The sequence below is a fragment of the Xylocopa sonorina genome, chromosome 9, assembly GCF_050948175.1.
Source record: "Xylocopa sonorina isolate GNS202 chromosome 9, iyXylSono1_principal, whole genome shotgun sequence".
In the NCBI taxonomy this organism is placed as follows: Eukaryota; Metazoa; Arthropoda; class Insecta; order Hymenoptera; family Apidae; genus Xylocopa; species Xylocopa sonorina.
In genome coordinates, this window is record NC_135201.1 from 12,172,017 (window position 1) to 12,189,799 (window position 17,783).

The window sequence follows — 17,783 nt, forward strand, 5'->3', positions numbered from 1 at the left end:
AGAATAACTCGATGCTCCTCGGCTAGACAAGCGAGAGACGGAAAAATGGCCGTGTTCCATCGTACTTCCTCCTCGTGATAATGCGCTTTTCCTTCACGCAACACTTTATCTATAAAATTTAAATAGCACTTGATCATATTCAAAAATTGAGAAGAATAATATAATGTTTGTAAAACTGTTAGCCAATTTATAGATAACAAGAACGAGTCTGCTTAATGATAGATAGAAAAGTTAATCGATGAAAGGCACAGTGCAACGTGTGTCCATTGTCGAGGGGAAGCGTATAGAAAGGGGGTCGGGCTAAAAAGCCATATCGGAAAAATTCTTATTTAAGCTCTGGCCAATAGAGGACCAGGTGGGTCCTCATGAAAAACTTCCCAAGGGAAAGAGCCACGCCTGTCAACCTCGAGAGACCTTAGAAAAGTAAACCAATGGAGGGGGACCCAAATGCATCTGCATCCGGGAATTAAGACGGCACCGCACTAAACAACGAAACTGAAATCTGAGGGTGGTCTGGCTAACCATTAGCTGACTGGGTCATTTTTTCAGTAAAACTCGCATCAAACTCTTTAGAACTTACATCGTAATAAAAGAAGAGACACCTGGAATTTGTTGTAAGTAAAAATATAAAATTGCAATTTGAAGATCAAAGTAAGAAAAGGGTAGTAAAACAGAGAACTGCAAGAGAAGAAAGGCACGGTAAAGGAGAAGAAAAGAGAAAGAGAGAGACAGAACCTTGGCCCACAGGCCTACTGCAGTGCAGCAGCTTGCTTGTAGCGTACCTCCGTCTCTCTGCCATTCATGTGGGAAACACCCTAGCATCCGTTCGTCGTGGGGCTGGGCCAACAACCGCCGGAAAAATTTCTCTTTCGATGCACCACAACGGCCCCGCCCCAAGTACGCCAAGGGTGTGGGGAAGAAAAGTTTGGGAGAGACCATGCAGCCCGTTCACTGCAATGTCCATCGTTCTCCTCGAGGTGAACATCGAAAAAATCATCTCCTCGGCCGATTTCAGACTCGATTATACTGCGTATATGGTATCTGATCCATAAAATATGAACGTTGCAATGAAATTTTGGCGGGCTTGAAAAAATGGACGACGGATGGCCAATGTTAGAATCGTTAGTTACTACATCGTAAGAGATCCTAGAAATAATAGTCGCTCTAGAAAAAATATTGCAATCTTTCGGGTGGTTCAGAATTTTTGGACATATTTAAACATATTAACAGTTGTCACCTTTTTAAGTCTGTTACCAGAATACACGATGCATGATTCATGGCGTCGTAAATAGTCTCATATGCGTTTATTGACTCTGGAATTGGCCACATGACTCTGACCTTCTGCAATTTGTGATCTTATTAGTCTAACCTAGACACCACACGTTCTCCTCTTGTTTCTTTAACCTTACAGGACCGACGAGCCTGATAACATTATGCATTATCGAGACCATCCAACTTGTTCGAAGCAGCTTCCGGTGTTTAACTTCGGTGTTTAAAATCGCAAGTAACAATAACAAGATTAAAATATTTGTTTTCCGGTTGCGGTGGCGATATGTTAATCGGCAGTTTAAAATATACGGTTTACCTGGTTATTATTAGCATCACGAAGTAAAAGAACGTGCAACTTAAAAATCTGCGGAAGCTATCATTTGAAAAAAAGAAAGGTACTGAAAACGTGACGGCGCCATCTGTAATTGATGGTGAAAAATCGATCCGACGAGAATCGATTCTCTAACTATGTTGATCAATCACGAAATTCAAAGTTTCTTCTAATCGATGTATACTGCGCTATCGATAACCGAACGACCGCAATTCTCGGATACTGCGGCCATCAAAGGCTCGATTCGGATAACGAACGGCGGAATTAACGATTACGTGAAAAAGTAATTTGAAAATGCACGTCGCACTCTACCGTTCGACTGTCCACGCAAGTAAGCGGAACGATGTCTGTATTCTCCGTAAGTTAAGTAACCCACAATAATCGTTGATCTCTAAAATGGTTTAGCCGAATTTGCATACTGAACTTGAACCCGTATCATCTCGTTGCTCGTCGAGAACGCGCGTGCCAGAATCGAGTGGCAGCAGGAAAAAACAGCGGAAGTGCGAATTCTGATCTTTACCTCGATGTAGTCCGCTCGGAACAGGAACGTCGCCGCATCCCGTGGACCCGTGTGCTCACTTCGCTATATAATCGTAGAAATCCAATGACGTATAGAAAACAACGGAAGGAAAGAATGTGGCGATGTAAGTATATATCCTATATATCTATCGGACACCGTCCGTTCGTACGTCAGGTCGCCGCTCCCTGAGAGATCACTGCCCTCACGCACACCCGATGCCTTCTCTCGTTCCTACGGTCGTCGTTTGTCCCTCTGCCCCGACGATGGGGGCCAGGAACGTACCGTGGACACGATATGCCCCTTGCGAAACAACATGCACACGAACTGTCTCGATTTTCTAACAGTTTCAGGTTCATTTCTAAATAACTACAAACACAGTCTTCGACGGGGGGAGAAACGTGACGAATTGCCGAATACTTAAGGATTTGGAGACTATGTGCATGCAGAAATATCAAACTAAATACTCGAGTTAGTATCTTCAAATATTATATATCTTTATACAGCAGCACTTTCACATTCAGATATAGACGGTAAGTATCTCCTGCAAAATCACAGCTCCTCTACTCGTGAACACATCATTCCCATCACTACCAGTCGTGGACTTCCCTCCCTTAGGTCCAAATTTCGAGACTATCGAGCTGCCTCGGCGATCAGACGAGGACGAGCAATAACCACCAGGCATAACGAACACTCGCGAATGTGCGAAAATCCTTACTGATCGAAGATTTCCATCTACGGAATCGTTTTCGCGATGGACCATGCTCTAGAGAAGTGCACTGGACGACTCACGTACCGTCGAATTCACATACTCCAGCCGTGTCTCGTTCGCGAATTCGCGGCGCACAGACTGCTGGCAACCGATTGCAAAAACCCCTTCTTTTCGCGACGGAAAGAACGAGGGATCGAGAAACCCTACCCCCCAGGGCACGCGTGTGTGTGTACGCGAGTCTGCACGTCTAGCGCACACCACGGCATACAGACATGTACGTGTACAGAAAGGGGAAGTTGTCGTGCACGAGCCGGCGACGAGACGACGATTTCTATTATTTCACCGGCACGCGTGGCAACTTGTTCAACGAGTGCAACGTCGCCATCTGTATTGCAAATATCGCAGCACGATAATCGCGAATTGACCGACAAGCAAGGGATCACACGCCCCTGACGAATAAAACATCACGCTTGCGCGATTGTTCATTGTAAATATACCAACCGATATTCTAGTTCCATTGGAAATGATTCGAATGAAAGTAGTAATTACTTTATAAACTGATGTTAGAAGTTCAATATAATATAATAGAAAATTGTATGCTGTTCAAGTATCGCATCTAATTGTGATGCAAATTGATTGTAATTTTGAGATGTTGGATTCTCCCGCACATTTTTTCTAATGTCCAGGGAATGGAGTTTTGCGCCTGCGCAAATATTGGTTGGAAATTCACAAACTCTTAGTACTTTAATTCCAATAGAGTAGGATTAAATCAGAAATTTCAATGGCTTTATAAGATAATATGGAAGATCCTTAACATAATCTAACTATAAGAAAATGTTATGTTATTCACACATGTCCGTTCGTAATACAAATTTATATTGGTTTCAGAATGTCAACGTCTCGCATATATCTTTCGAAGTGACCAATAAGGATTTAATAGAGGCTTTGATTGAATCATAGGAAATGATCGTCTGTTCTAATAACGTATTTTATGTATCACAACTGAAACCGAATCAGGCGAAATTGGTGAGAAATTTTACATGTAATTTATTAATGCCAATAGGTCTATTAAGTTCATTTTTCGAAGAATTTACTTTATTAAACGTTAATACTCGAAAGCCAATTCGTAACTGCCAAAACAATAGTTTTCGTTGGGTTATGCCACACAATTCTTCTTCTTAGATTGAATAAGCACAAAAAAGAATGCAACTTTTTAATTTTTAGGACCATTAGTCGAAGATCTTTCTTTTCTGACTATCCAAATGTGTGATATCTATTCTGTCTGTCGAGGAAATAAAGATAGAGAGAGAACGAGAGCGGAGATCATAAACACGAGATAAGAAAAATGTTTCATAAGTTGATTTTTCCCTTAATCTTTGTTACTTTTTATTGGTATGTAATACGTATAATAATATATATTTATATATATTATATTCGTCGATATCGAATATATTAATATTTTATCAGTTTTTCTCTTTCCATAAATTAAATAAATAACTTTTGACTTGTGACATTATTAAACAAAATATTTTACAAAAGTAAATAGCTGCAGATTGCCAGGTGTTCTGTGAGGAGTGAGGAGATGTATTTCTTTTTACTATATCGTCTATTCAAAAGTAACTAGACATCCGAAGCGCTTTTTCCTTTATTCCGTATACGTGGATCTTTGGCGAAGTCATGATTTTCTCTTCGGTTTTCGTTCAAACATCAATTACATGTTTTGTACATTATATATTGAAGATTGTAAACCAGTCTGGCAAATCTAGTTTTCAAAACACGTGGTTATTCATTCCATGAAAAAAAAAACGAAAAAAAAATACATTAAACTGTATATAGAAGACAAGGAGGATAAAAGTACAAGAAAGAAGTAGTGGGGAAGATTTAAAAGAGAACGCGGGGCGTGTCCAGGTCCTTAACGCAAGATATTCTTTTCAAAATCAGCTTCTAAAAATATTCAATCATACTAAGTATCTTGAAGAGGTCTATTTACAGTGACTCTCTGTGCTTGAAAAAATCCACCAACGGTGTCGGATATCTAAAGAAGCCTAAGTAAAGAGATGACTGGACCACGATGGAGTGTCTCTGGCCACGAAGAAAAACAAAATCCTGGCCGGAGGAGACATGATTATCGCCAATAGTCACACAATACACACTTATGATCCGCTCTTTTTATGCTTGACAAAAACAACCCCAACATCTATCATTGTTCAGTGTTTAGTTGCTTTTCAATACCACACGATAGAGTATAGCTGCGTATCGTTAACTTTTTCTTTTCTCTTTGTCTGTTTCTCTTTTTATACTATGTATGCTTGACTGAGGTATCGAGAGGCAAGATGGTCGTTTTTTTCTTTTCTTTTATACTCTAGGCATGGCGTAAGGTTACAAGTGAGAACTGTGAGGCTGCTGCTCGTAGAACAGTACGTAGGCTTCGGTGGAACTGACCGAACGGGCTGGAACCACGGACACTCGGCTATCATTATACTCGTGCCATTCTCCCGAGTAGGGATGCTTACAATATGCCGTATAATGACCAGAATGCGTTGTGCCCGAGTGATTCGCAACACCGTACAAATTGTACGTACAGCCCGGAACTCTGGGCGCAGCAAAGGCACTGAGATCCAAACCTGTTAATGGGAAATCTACCATCACGTTTAGCTTGCTGCGGAAACGTTCCATTGGTGAGAACCGCTTTAAATCTGTGATTTGTTAATTGTTCGGTTAAGAAAATTACAATACTGAACGCTTATGGCAATAGTGAACGCTTGATGGCTTAACTTCCAGTCAGATGAAAAAAGGATACGGATAACAAGAATCTTGGGGAACTTTTGTATGCTGAAACTCTTGGTGCATTTTCTCCTCATTTGACATTTAGAACAGGTCGGCTTTTCGTCACCGTCAAGAACCTCTTCTCGCGTGAAGTGCTCCAGACACTGGCTCAGTTTCACCATGCCACTTCTAGCTGGTATTGGCAAGCTCAGATCCCAGAAGGGGTCCAACGTGACCGATACGTGATCACAGGACGTGCAATGCAAGGACGAGCGTAACTGACCCACGAATACATCCACTATCATACTATCTTCACTGCGTAGGTAACGTTTCCAGCTCTCGACTGCCTTTTGACTGTCTCTGTTCACAGAAAATTATAGACACTTGTGTATACAAAACAAGTTTCAGTTATCGCCATTCTTAACAATAACCAAGTAAAAAAATAAAAGTTCTCCGTACGTATACATCTCGGGAATATCCGTGTGTATCGGCTGCGGCTTCACTGTCACCCTGTTGACATCCTCGTGTAGTCCTTCCAGGAGATATCGAAGAAACTCTTGAGCATCCTGTTGGCTATAGCCCATGAAACGGGGTGCGAATCTCTGTATCTGACTCTTGAGCGCTGTGGTGTTCACCACGTGATCACCGCCCACCTCCCACAGTTCGTGAATCACCTGACTGAACGCTTTGATGAGAGCTCCTTTCATACTGCTCGTGCTGGTGTTTATGTCCGCCAAGTACTGTTCGTTTAGTAGGTATTCCAATAATGGTCTCGTGTTGCTCAGACATTGGATCACACTGTTCATAAAACACTAAAACAGAAAGCATGCCAATGTACAAAAAACTGGTTTCCTTTTAACAGCCGTTAGGAGAACTACTTTCTACAGCTGTGGAAGTTCATTGGGAAACTTGGGAAGCACCTGTACTACATCCTTGTATGTATATTCAGAATCACTATACTCACCGTATTCCCGATATTTCGCAATCCGTTCAGTCCACATCGTTCATCGCGATGCACCTGTACCCGATTACGTGCAGACTTGTTTGTTGGACTTCCTTCCTACAAATATAAATCAATGTTATTCCTTCCACTACAGTTGAATCATTTTTTTCTCTAGGGTTCTACGTGACTACCAAGAAAGAAAACCGTCAACTACCGTCACGTTCTCTGTTCTAAGCGCGACTAGTTACAGTTCATTAATGGTGGCGGTGACTAGCTTACGACATAAAGAACATGTCACATGAATACGTACACGAACACGCACACACCACGAAGTCGATATAACCCTCGAGAGGGAGGATACGTATTATATATATATATATATATATATAGAAAATCGAAGTTAGTTGGGGACAAAATCATACATAAAAACAAAATCGCACTTATTAGTAATGTGTGCATCATCGATACTGAAAAGAAATTTTCACACAGTACGTACATTTCTCGGTGTGTTCGACCTCAGCGTATGGATCGTTCCGAACAGAAAGTATGCCCAACATAATATATTCAGAAAAGGGAACACAGCGTAAATATCTAAGGTGTCGAACAGGCGTAAAAGAGAAGTGGTACACAATGACGTAGACGTCATCGCTTGCTCTCATCCACGAGACCACGATATATTCCTCCTTTCTTTCTTTTTTTTTTTCTTTAGATCTCCTTTACCCAATAGTTTACACTCAGGACACTCACCTTCGTACGGCTAGCTGGAGGCTGTAGTGCAGCGTGCGCAGTCACTAGCGAATCGTCGAACTGTATCAAATAAACACCGGAAGAGACACGTTTTTGCGAAGTCAAAGGTGCCGCAACGCCAAGAAGGAATGCGTACACGAACAACAGAGTGATCACTGCCCACAAGCACCACAACCCCCAGCCTATCACTTGGGTGTAAGCCAGTTTACACAATGTAACTTTCGAGAACAGTCAGTGCCACCGCATTAACAGAAGATTCACAATCGACATCCGGCAATCTTTCAGCCACGTCGAGAGTCAAATATAACCAATGAATGAATTTGGTCATGTCACTTGAAGAATACATGGATATAAGAGAAACGAATAACTGCACCAGGTTCGTGCAATCGCAGTCTATGAGGGTCGAAAGAAAGTTTCTGCGGTCAAACGCGAATCCCCTTGTGCATATTCGAAGATATTCCACTCGGATGCTCTTCCCCCACTCCCTGTGGCAGAGACGGTGTGCTAAACCAGTACGGTATTCGTAGCCATCGACGACAGAGGAGGATCAATCCAAGTCTCGCGTCAGCAAGATTGCGACGCGAATCTTCTAAGATCTCCGTTGATGAAATCAATGTAGCTTCTAGCACTGGATGAACCATCGGAGTACACACTGAGAATCTTTACAGATATGTACGTACTTCGACAAGCAAAAAGCCCTCGTTGCCACAAGATACCGTTATGTTATAAGAGATCCGTTTGCTGCTGCTTATGCCTCCCTCTCTCTCTCTCTCTTTCAGTCCCCTATCTCCGTCTACCTTGCCCAGAGAGCTCTGGTCTATTAATAAAAGACAGCTCTCGCCACTAACTGCCTCGCACAGACTGGCGTATGTTCGAAGAAAAACATGGACTCGTTTCGTAACACGCGGTAAGACGAATAGTGGAAGGGCATAAGCTAACGTTTCGACGCATCACCGTCCCCCCTATCTCATCTACCGCCACCATATTTCCTGTACTCTATACAGACAGCCAAGGTTTACGTTATGAGACACTGAACCTTCCTCTAATCGAGAAAAATGGCGGGCCACGAGTAATCCGCTGGTTAGCGCAGGCCATGAACTCGCGAATTATAACCCGCGTAAAAGACGGCGCGTGCGTTATTTGGCCGTGTTTCGAGCTACTGTAAGTGGCTGCATCACCGAACAACGATAGACACATTACAGTTTATTAATAATACAACGATGGAAAATGATACAGAACAAAATATACTGCATCGAAAGTTTTCGAACTGCAACTAAACGTACATACGCAAAGAAAAGAACTACGGTGAGGAACTAATGAAAATTCGAATGAAGAAACTTGGTACATCCACCGATGCAATATTCCTTCTTGAAACGCACAAGCCTATTCTGTGTCGAGTAAACAATTTTTCATGAAACAAGATCGAGACGAATGTACCTCCTATCGTACTAATTAACGAAAATTGCTTTTAGGGACACTCACGAACTGATCGGTGACCGCACGGTAGAGATTCTGATGCGCCGTGGACGATGCCGTGGGCAACGAAGAGGTCAGATTACTGGCAGTGTTCACGCTTGCCCCCGAGAAGTGACCATCCGGTCTTCTGGATGTGGAAGGCGCGGATGGGTCGTCCACAAATGTACCAGACGGTCTTCCCGCCACACCGTTTTGCAAAATGGGCGGCGTGCTGCCGCCCACAAACCCAGTCTGATCGATATCGTACGAGGTAGATGCGACACGTTGCTTCTCACCGTCCTCAAGTTTCTCCGGGTCCCCGGTACGCCCACCACGTAGAAACGCGATCGCGTCGTCGATCGATATAAGGGGATCGTTCTCGATCTCGATGACGTCTTCGTCTTCGTCCTCTACCACCTCTTTACCATGGACGACGACGTTCTTCTCCTGAGCGTTGTTGTTAATCAGCAGCTTGCCGTTATTCGGATTAGTGGCTAGGTTAGTGAGCAAGTCGAGGTTAATACCGATCAAACCAGCATCGCCAGCACCGCCACCGGGTACAGGCGACAAAAGGTTACGCTTAGCTGGTGAAACCTCGTCAGTCCGATGGGCAAGAATGCCACGTTGCTGTTGCTGCTGCCGATGACGCCGACTGTTCGGCTTGTCTTCGTCGTCCACGTCGTTCTCGTCCTCGTCCTCGTCGTCATTGTCGTCTGGGTCGTGGTCGCGGTCGTTGTTGTTTATCCCGTATTGAGGAGGTCCGCAGGGGCTATCCTCGACACTGCTGCCATTATTCCCATTACTGCTATTGTTATTGTGCCGATCGTCGGTGTTGTTATCGTTTTCGTCATCGTCCTCGTCCTCGTCTAGATCGCGGATCGTGCCGCGTTCGTCGATCGTTACCTCGCCAGGCGACGCGGCACTGTCCGCGCGTGCATGACCGCTGCTGAGCACCGTGCTGCTGGACAGTGGCCTTCTCTTCGACCTAGACCAAAGCGCACCACCGACGGCGCAAGAAGACGACGAGGAAGACGAGGAGAGCGACGAATCGGGACGATGGTAATCCCTGCTAGATGTACGTTCGTATGCTACGTCCCGATCGTCTCCACCGAACAGCTCGGTCAACGAGGAACCGGTCGAGTGATGCTTCCACTGATGGTGATGGTGATAATGATGACCACCACCGGTGCCGCTGGTGCTGCTGCTCGTTTGACGGATATTCGGTATGTAACCGGACGGCGAGTACCTGCTCAGATCCGCACTCGTATCTAGCCTTGACAAGCTCGTCGACGATTCTTGGATCCCTCTGTCCCTGGACGAGATGCTCGACGAGGACGACGACGTGGACAAGCCGAACCTGGTCCCGCTGGTACCGTTAACGGTCACATTCGCAGCCGTGCCACCGCTACCGCCCGTGTTGCTGTACGTCGACGACGAGACTGACCTGCAAACGTTCGACCAATGTGAATATTGCGAGCATCCTTTTTCATATGGTTGGGCCTCTGGCCAAGGGCTGCCCGTCTCTTTCTACGGATTACGCAATTCTCGGCTAGCATACGCGAGACACTCTCGTAAACACATGCGCACGAGTCATATATACACACGTATACTTCGGTAAGTAAGTAAGTAAGCAATCTGTCTATGTATGTTAATAGAAATTAGTAGGAGGAGGGGATCATACGGAGGTATCTCGTTAGGTCTGTCGACTTTGAAAAATCGATCGTTTATTTAGCCTTCTAATTGCTCGGTGTATCTATAAAATTCTACACCGATATTCCTTTAGTGGATACAATAGTTTCCGTTGCAGGCTGGAGAAATGGAAAACGAAGGAAATATATCCGGAAATCTATATCTCGTCCGATTCTCCCGACGAATAGAGTAAAAGAAGTCGATACACGAACGGTCAGGTCGATGTCGCTGTCCTACATGCTGGCCAGATCCTCTTCGAGGTTTGCGGGTTACTAAATCAGACGCGCGACACAGTTCGTGGATTTGGAAACGGCGCCGGGAACCACGCACTAGATATTTAAAATATATGCGCGCGCGCGCATGTCCGATCGAGTACATTAGATATCCCGTTGCAGTACGAGGAGACGAGATTCCAGAGAGAAAGTAACCGTTCATCTGTCTTTATCTCGCCACGCGTACCACGGAGGACAATTCGCAGCGAGGTCAAGGCCTTCCCGTCACGCTTCTACCGCGTCAATCGCGATCGATCAACCTGTACAATGTGTATTTATACCCACGTGGCTCTTTACCGTGGATAGGCCTATTCCCTGTAAAAATTAGACTTCGCTTTAGCTTCTTAACTCTCCACAATGACCAGTCTTACAACTTCAAACCACTGTATCTGATAACCATTCTGTAATTTCTAATAAGCTTCTTCTTTTATTTCTTATTTAGATAACGATTTTGCAAAATAACTTTTCATCGCTATAGAGCGGCCTGGTTTTAGCAATGTTTGATAAGGAGGGAAAAATCTGGTTATTAAGAGATAAACCAGTGACTACGAACTGTGTAGCCACTCCAAGATCGATTATCCACTCAAAACTATTGTGAGACCACAATTCAGTACCGTCTCCTTTCCTTGAAACGTGTCCGAGCATCGGGTAAGATAAAAATTCAATTCCTTTGTGTCCAAACAACGTATTATATTCCATCAATAGCGACAGACAGGACTTCCCATGTAACCAGTTTTCAGGTTGCCACTCCAGATTCCCTGCGGTCCATTTACCATCGACCTCAACCTTTGCTGTCGCCTAGTAGTCGTTCTGCTGCCTCAGAAACGGGGACTTACGCGTCGCGCCCTTCTAATTGGATCATTGTGACGCGGACAAAAGTAATTGGCGCATTGTAAAGGGTGTCGGTTCGTTCGGGGTTACCTGTTGCCCACCGATGTATTTATAACGCCCGCGTTCCCGTGGCCATTTTCACCACGACCACGGCGTACAGGTACGCGACTGCCGCTAGGAAAGTGATTCATCGATCGACGAAAAGGAAGAGATGATCGATGACAAAGGGAATTCCTTCGCGTGGTCTCTGATCCACCGCACGCACCTTCGAGCACCGACAACAATCGGTACCACCTTAAACGCTTTGTTGGCCACGTTGATATAATTAGCGGCCTGAACATCCATCGCTGCACCAAGGTGCTATTCTTGGCCGTTTCAGGAATTCCATTTTGAAAGGGGGGGGACACGTTAGTTGTTCATCGAGCAACGAAGGTAACATTTGCATGATTAAACAACAGGGTCATGCAAAAGCAACGCCAACAGAGAACCCTGCTGCGCCGTCTTTCTTCCTCCAGTTTCGAGACAAGCATAATAGAACAAGTTTCTATTGCTGTAGATAATTTTGCATTTTATTCTACGTGCTAATACCTCCCATGAATTTGAAAAGCTTGGATCGTAGCAAGCCTTTAACATATCAATTATCCTTCTTCTGCGATATTATAATCGTTACGTCAACAAAACTCGAGGAACTGCTATTTTTGCATCACTCTATGTTTTGCTGTTTCATGTAGAAACGAAGCAGCAATGGATCTCTAAGAAAAATATTAACCGAGCAAAATGTTAAACTAGGTGGACAGTTATCAATCGGATGGTGACCGAGAGTGAAAGAAAACGGGGATGTGGTGCGTTAAATCTCTGAACTTGCAATGCCCGCCTTGTAACCCTGCGCACAGGGAATTGCTCACCTTGAGGGTGAGCAGCGAGACCGGCTGTACTCCGACACGTAGCTTCTGCGGATGCTCGTGCCCGCCGACGAGTAGAAACTGTAGAGCCGATCGAGTATCAACCATTTAGTTAATCTCTTTTTCTTTTTCTTACAATGCCAAGAAGCCTGGGATCGGCAGCAATGTGCTAACCAGAACTTTAGTTTCTTTTGATACCAACATTAATTTATAACACTGCAAAAGTACATCGCAAAAGCTTACTATAAGCAGCTGTTTACTCAAAGCCATTCTCGTTAGAGAAAAGAGCTACTGAACTGTTTAAGAAGCACAGTAATTAGCGAAAGGTCGAAGGGAGCATCCAGGAGTATGCTTTTGGTGTTATAGTTAAGGATGCGTTGGAAGGACCAACTATTCATCTACCAAATACATGGTCAATACTTGTTGCATCAAGTGTAAATAGTATCTTCATTCGTCGCTATATTCATTCGACTTCTACAGGGTATTCAATCATTGTCAGTAGAATAGCTTTCATAATTTTGGTCTTAACAATCGCTAAACAGCTGGTATAACGTTCGCAGATAATACCAAACGTCCGTAAGCATCTGAAACAGGGCGTCGTTCGAAGTGAAACCAGCAAAGACCGAGTAAACTGCACACGAGTGCCGATCCCTGGTATCAATTAGCAGAGTTGCGGACGTATGAGGTGTGAGAGAGGAAAAATGGGGACCTGAGAAGAAAACAGACTCACCTCCCTGATGGACAATAGGATCGCTTGTACTCGGACGTATAGTTCGAACGATAGCCCGAACTGCCCGACGACGACGAGTAGAAGTTTGTCGGTCGATCGAGTGTCGACGAGGAAGTAGTAGACCGGTAGGTGTTCAGCTTGGAGGTGGAGGCGCCGATAGAGGAGCTGCTGGTGCCTGCGCTACCGCTGGAACATCGTCTGCTAGGAGAGTGCGGTGCCATTGAACTGGTGCTGTACGATACTGCTACGGCGCCCGCCTGGCCACCACGGTGATATGACATTGTACCCCGCGTCTTACCAGTCTCACAATCCCTCTCTCTCTTTATGACTTTCTTCTTTCTTTAGAAGACGACCCTTGCCTGAATTCCAACACAATTCAGAAGAGATATCGGTTAAACTTCGTATTGAAGGACTCAACATTTGTAATCTACTTTACGATTACCTAGTGATCTCAACACATTGAATTTGTGGAAGTATATAAGAAACTGTTGATAAGTAACCGACTTGAATATAATCCGTAATCCCATTCGAATAATCCGAATCGATTACGGGGCAAGTATAAAAGCTTACGTACATACATCGTATCCGAATAATCTATCCTAGAAACGATTAAATTTTGTAAGCAGATTTCGACACCGAACGGTGAGAGTAACGTGACCGTTTCGTAAAATGTCATCCGTTCGAGAACGCTAGCTGAGAAGACTTTTGGAAATGTTGAGCAACGACATCCCGAGGGAACAGATATAACGAATCCAATGCTACAACTTTCGAAGTACCAATAACGATTTTATCTAGAAAGAATAGCCAACTTTAATTCCATTTCTAAGTTCAAAACGTTGGTATCCAATCTTAATTAATGCTAAACATAAACACGAAGAGTAAAATATTCCAGAAGAACAAGCGATACAAGCTTCTCATTTCCACTTTTAGCGTCAACCTTGTGACTCGAGCGAGCCACTTCACCTTGTCCTTGTTTTCACCACGGAAGAATCTATCCGGTGTCTACGAGAAAATAACAGAAAAGGACAAATTTTTGTATGGACGTTGGACAGTACATTAAGTCGCATTGCGTTATGCGATCAATTGCAGATCGATTCGTTCTGCCTTCGGTACCAAAAGAATTTCAAGGAAAAAAGGAACCTTACCGTCGATACTCCAGCTGTCAAATTCCGCGAAGACAAATGGGGGGAATACAAAACGAAGAAATGCCAAAGGTTACTGGGTCGAGCTAAAAAGAGCAGGCTAACCTTGAGCCAATAAAAAACTGTAGCTACAAACGCCGTTGCGCTGCTTAATACTTAAGCCACGCGTGCTATCGTTTTAAGCTATACGCTGATCGAGTTGATTTGATAAGAAATTGATACGGATTGCGAAACACAATATCTAAGTAAGATAGAGCGATTCGGGAGACTAACACAACTCTAACTTACACAGTTTTTGCAACGCGCAGTGATTAATTTTATATTTCTCGCCTGATCGCTTATGGCCTGATAACAAACGAAACATGACATTGAAACACAAATGTTTAGCACAAGACTGACGCAAAATATTTAATAATTTCCCACTGCTCATTCGAGAAGCTGGTAAGAATCCATTAGCATCAATTTTAAATTTAATCAGCGGAAATGTTTCCCTTTTAGATCTGAAACGAGCAGAGCAAACAATTAGGATGGACAAAGCTTAATGAAATAAAAAGATCTATCTTGTTGCAACGCTCTAGAGTTACATACAGGGAACTGCATTACCATCGCAAGCTAAGTAAACCCCATTCTATGCTAATTTTCAGTTTTCTATCGTAATAATCAATGAAATTAATTATAATTTTGTTGTTGGAATTAACGGATGGACAAACATTGTGCGAGCAACATGCGAGAAGCAAATTCACGTTTTTGCCAAATAACTGGCGTCAAGAAAGCATTCACATTTTTTCCCCCAGCTTTGGCAAGCATCCCAGTTTTCACCGGAATACATCAGGCGCACAAAACCGATACGAGAATCGTCTTGAATTTCCTCGAAAATCATGTAACAGGTAGAGCTGCTCGCCTTATGTTAAATCGTCTAGTAAAAAATTATAATTACATTTTATTCTATTACTCGTAAAATAAATAGTTAACGAATTTAATAGGCATATTTCCATCTGCATTCGTGTATCAAGAGACATAAAATGCAATGGAAAGTATCATCGTATTTGCAGAAAACTGTCCAGTAATAGAATTACGATAAAGATATAATGGACCCTCTCTTATCATCATGTTGCAAAGTCAATAACACGCTTACATAATAGAATAGAGGTGCACAATTGAAAATTATGTAACTGATCCTATGATATGAATTCTTCTAGGGGAGCTTGTGAATCATGTGATTTCACTAATCATGTTCAGCCTGCCTGAACATCCCTCGATACTTACGCATCCTTAAGAACTGTCCTTCTACCTCTTAATATTCGTGAACATTTTCCAATTGCCCTACAACAATCTCGCACGATGAAACTGAAATTCTAAAACACAGGCGACAATGCAGGACATACGTTACTGATCAATGGATTAAGTCGATTACATCATAGGAATCGATACACGTGGATTCTTGGTAGAGCAGATTATACGTTTACGCAATTAACGATGAAACGTCTTTTAGCATTTCAAATCACCGTCTACGGTATACAACATGCATTGGTAAGTAACGTGCAGCAACAGCATTGTACTCTCAATATCTTTTGCTTCCTCTCCTTTGTTTAAGGTATGAAAAGTGTACGGAATCCGGATAAAAAACGAGGCATGGCTTAGATAAAAGAAACGAGGTCCCTACGAGTTACTAAGAATCGTATATCAGCGCAATTCCCTGAAGATCCATGACAAGCGATAAACAGAAGACCGATCAGTAGGGTGCATGCGCACGTGGCGATACTTCTGGTTCGCGTACAACTGTACTTTTAAACGCGGTTAATAAGATCGATTGCATTCGCTTACGGCTCGAGTCATTCGTACGCCGACTAGCCCTGAGTGTAATGTATTGCATTACATAAGATTACGATACAAGCATGTACGACATTTTAAAACGGTAGGATTTCTTTACGAGGAAAATGTTCCGCGATGACAAAAAACAAAAGGAGAGAAAAACCGTGGGAAACAAGAAAAGATGAACGACTTCGCAACATCGTCTATTTACCGTTTCAAGACGGGCACGTGATATGGAAATCGCCATGTTGCCTTTGCACCGAAAACTTTTCGATCCATTCGCCTATCTGCTATCACGTATTACGTGTGATCATTAATATTAATTTAACTTTAAATAGGATAGTGATGGATCGTACGATACGTAGAAAATTATTAACAGTTGTGGACCGATCTGGATCGACTTAAAAATATTAAAAATCGTTTTCACACGTTCATTTAGAAATTTGATTAAAACGATTAATCGATCCCCTTGGCTTTGTCACTGCGTACCATCCATGCCTATCTATCCGTCTTCCATAAAACTTTCTCAAGACGCATACCAATAATTAATTCTCTGTCATAGAATAGATACTTTCTCGTGATCGCGTCACGCAGTTCGGAACGATACTACTAGAAAGGAACCGCTTCACGATACTTGGAATATTTTTATCTAAGTTGCTTCGATTTGTAACCCAATCTCGCGTATACACGAGGCCAAAGAATGAAACAAGGAGATGGAAAATGTGGCGCAGGAGGGAGTAAATGGAGGTTGGGTGTATAAGAGGGGGTGATCGAGTAAGAGAGAGCGAAAAACGAAGAGGAAAAAGAAAGAAAAAGACGCATTGATTTGGACACGGCCTTTGGCATTTCTCACGTTCCAAAGTTAAAACTCACGACCTGTATATATAATTGCAATTCACACATACCGTTGAGTCATTCATTAAAAATGAATAAAGGGAAAATACTCACGACCCGACGCTTCTACGCTAGTACGAAGTTTTCACTTGATTAATTTGTCCAAGGTAATATGTGTATACACGGTTTCACCAAAATTTTTTAACGTTCTGAACACCTTCAGGTTTCCACGATCACGTCGTCGTTATGCACGCGAGGAATTTTAGGCTGTTTCTTTGGTCAATTTCATGAGGATAGAGCGAGAAAAAGGGGCGATGCGTCGCGATGGTCGAAAACATGGGCCATCCCTTGAAACTGTCGGCTGACGTCACCGCAACGAATACTCGACGGTCTTTCAACGTGCCTGAGCTGAGGAGATAGTCGCATAAAGCTACTAGAGGCTCTAGACACGATCGATTTACCGCACGGTTTACATCGATCACCCTACAACGTTCGTTACTAGAAAAATCTCTGACACAACTCTCCGTCTGAGCATAGTTTCGCTGCCTCGGGCTTTAGGCTCAAGCTATTTACCTTTATTTCCAAACTTCCCTCTCGTGGCTTTATCAGACACTTGTGACACCACGAGATTATCACCACTAATTCGTTAACGCAACGTGCGTGCAAACAATATGGCGATTACAAAGCTACCGATTTCCGCGTTGACAGTCATCGCTTCCGCGACTACCGCATTCTGCGCTAGCGCACAAGGAAATGCCATCTCGATTCTCTAGGGTGGAACGTTGATACCAGTGCTACCATTCGTGGCCAAGTAAACCACCAGTTCCGCAA

The 17,783-nt window shown here is 43.4% G+C and overlaps 2 protein-coding genes and 2 long non-coding RNA genes across 5 annotated transcripts; 2 read left to right on the forward strand and 2 right to left on the reverse strand.

Annotated features, from left to right (window-relative positions):
• Positions 1 to 2,545: 2,545 nt before the first annotated feature.
• On the forward strand, positions 2,546 to 3,486 carry LOC143426928 (uncharacterized). Its single transcript, XR_013102220.1, has 2 exons — positions 2,546 to 2,650; positions 2,736 to 3,486. It is a non-coding gene; the product is annotated as an uncharacterized LOC143426928 (long non-coding RNA).
• Positions 3,487 to 4,190: 704 nt separating this feature from the next.
• LOC143427352 (uncharacterized) lies at positions 4,191 to 17,701 on the reverse strand. Of its 2 annotated transcripts, none has more exons than XM_076901408.1 (8): positions 17,526 to 17,701; positions 13,165 to 13,523; positions 12,438 to 12,515; positions 8,768 to 10,184; positions 6,560 to 6,655; positions 6,055 to 6,407; positions 5,630 to 5,955; positions 4,191 to 5,525 (listed from the first exon to the last, which is right to left on the reverse strand). In XM_076901408.1, the coding sequence occupies exons 2-8, from the start codon at positions 13,443 to 13,445 to the stop codon at positions 5,209 to 5,211; spliced, it is 2,868 nt and encodes a 955-aa protein (XP_076757523.1). In that variant the 5' UTR covers positions 13,446 to 13,523; positions 17,526 to 17,701; the 3' UTR covers positions 4,191 to 5,208. The 2 variants fall into 2 exon arrangements, with proteins under 2 accessions (XP_076757523.1, XP_076757524.1); XM_076901409.1 differs by having other exon boundaries at positions 9,335 to 10,184; positions 17,526 to 17,699.
• LOC143427353 (uncharacterized) lies at positions 6,711 to 7,279 on the reverse strand. The gene is made up of 2 exons (XR_013102299.1): positions 7,035 to 7,279; positions 6,711 to 6,882 (listed from the first exon to the last, which is right to left on the reverse strand). It is a non-coding gene; the product is annotated as an uncharacterized LOC143427353 (long non-coding RNA).
• LOC143427242 (uncharacterized) lies at positions 14,955 to 15,906 on the forward strand. Its single transcript, XM_076901174.1, has 3 exons — positions 14,955 to 15,193; positions 15,673 to 15,836; positions 15,901 to 15,906. Exons 1-3 carry the CDS (start codon positions 15,007 to 15,009, stop codon positions 15,904 to 15,906), a joined length of 357 nt encoding a protein of 118 aa, XP_076757289.1. The 5' UTR covers positions 14,955 to 15,006.
• Positions 17,702 to 17,783: the final 82 nt, after the last annotated feature.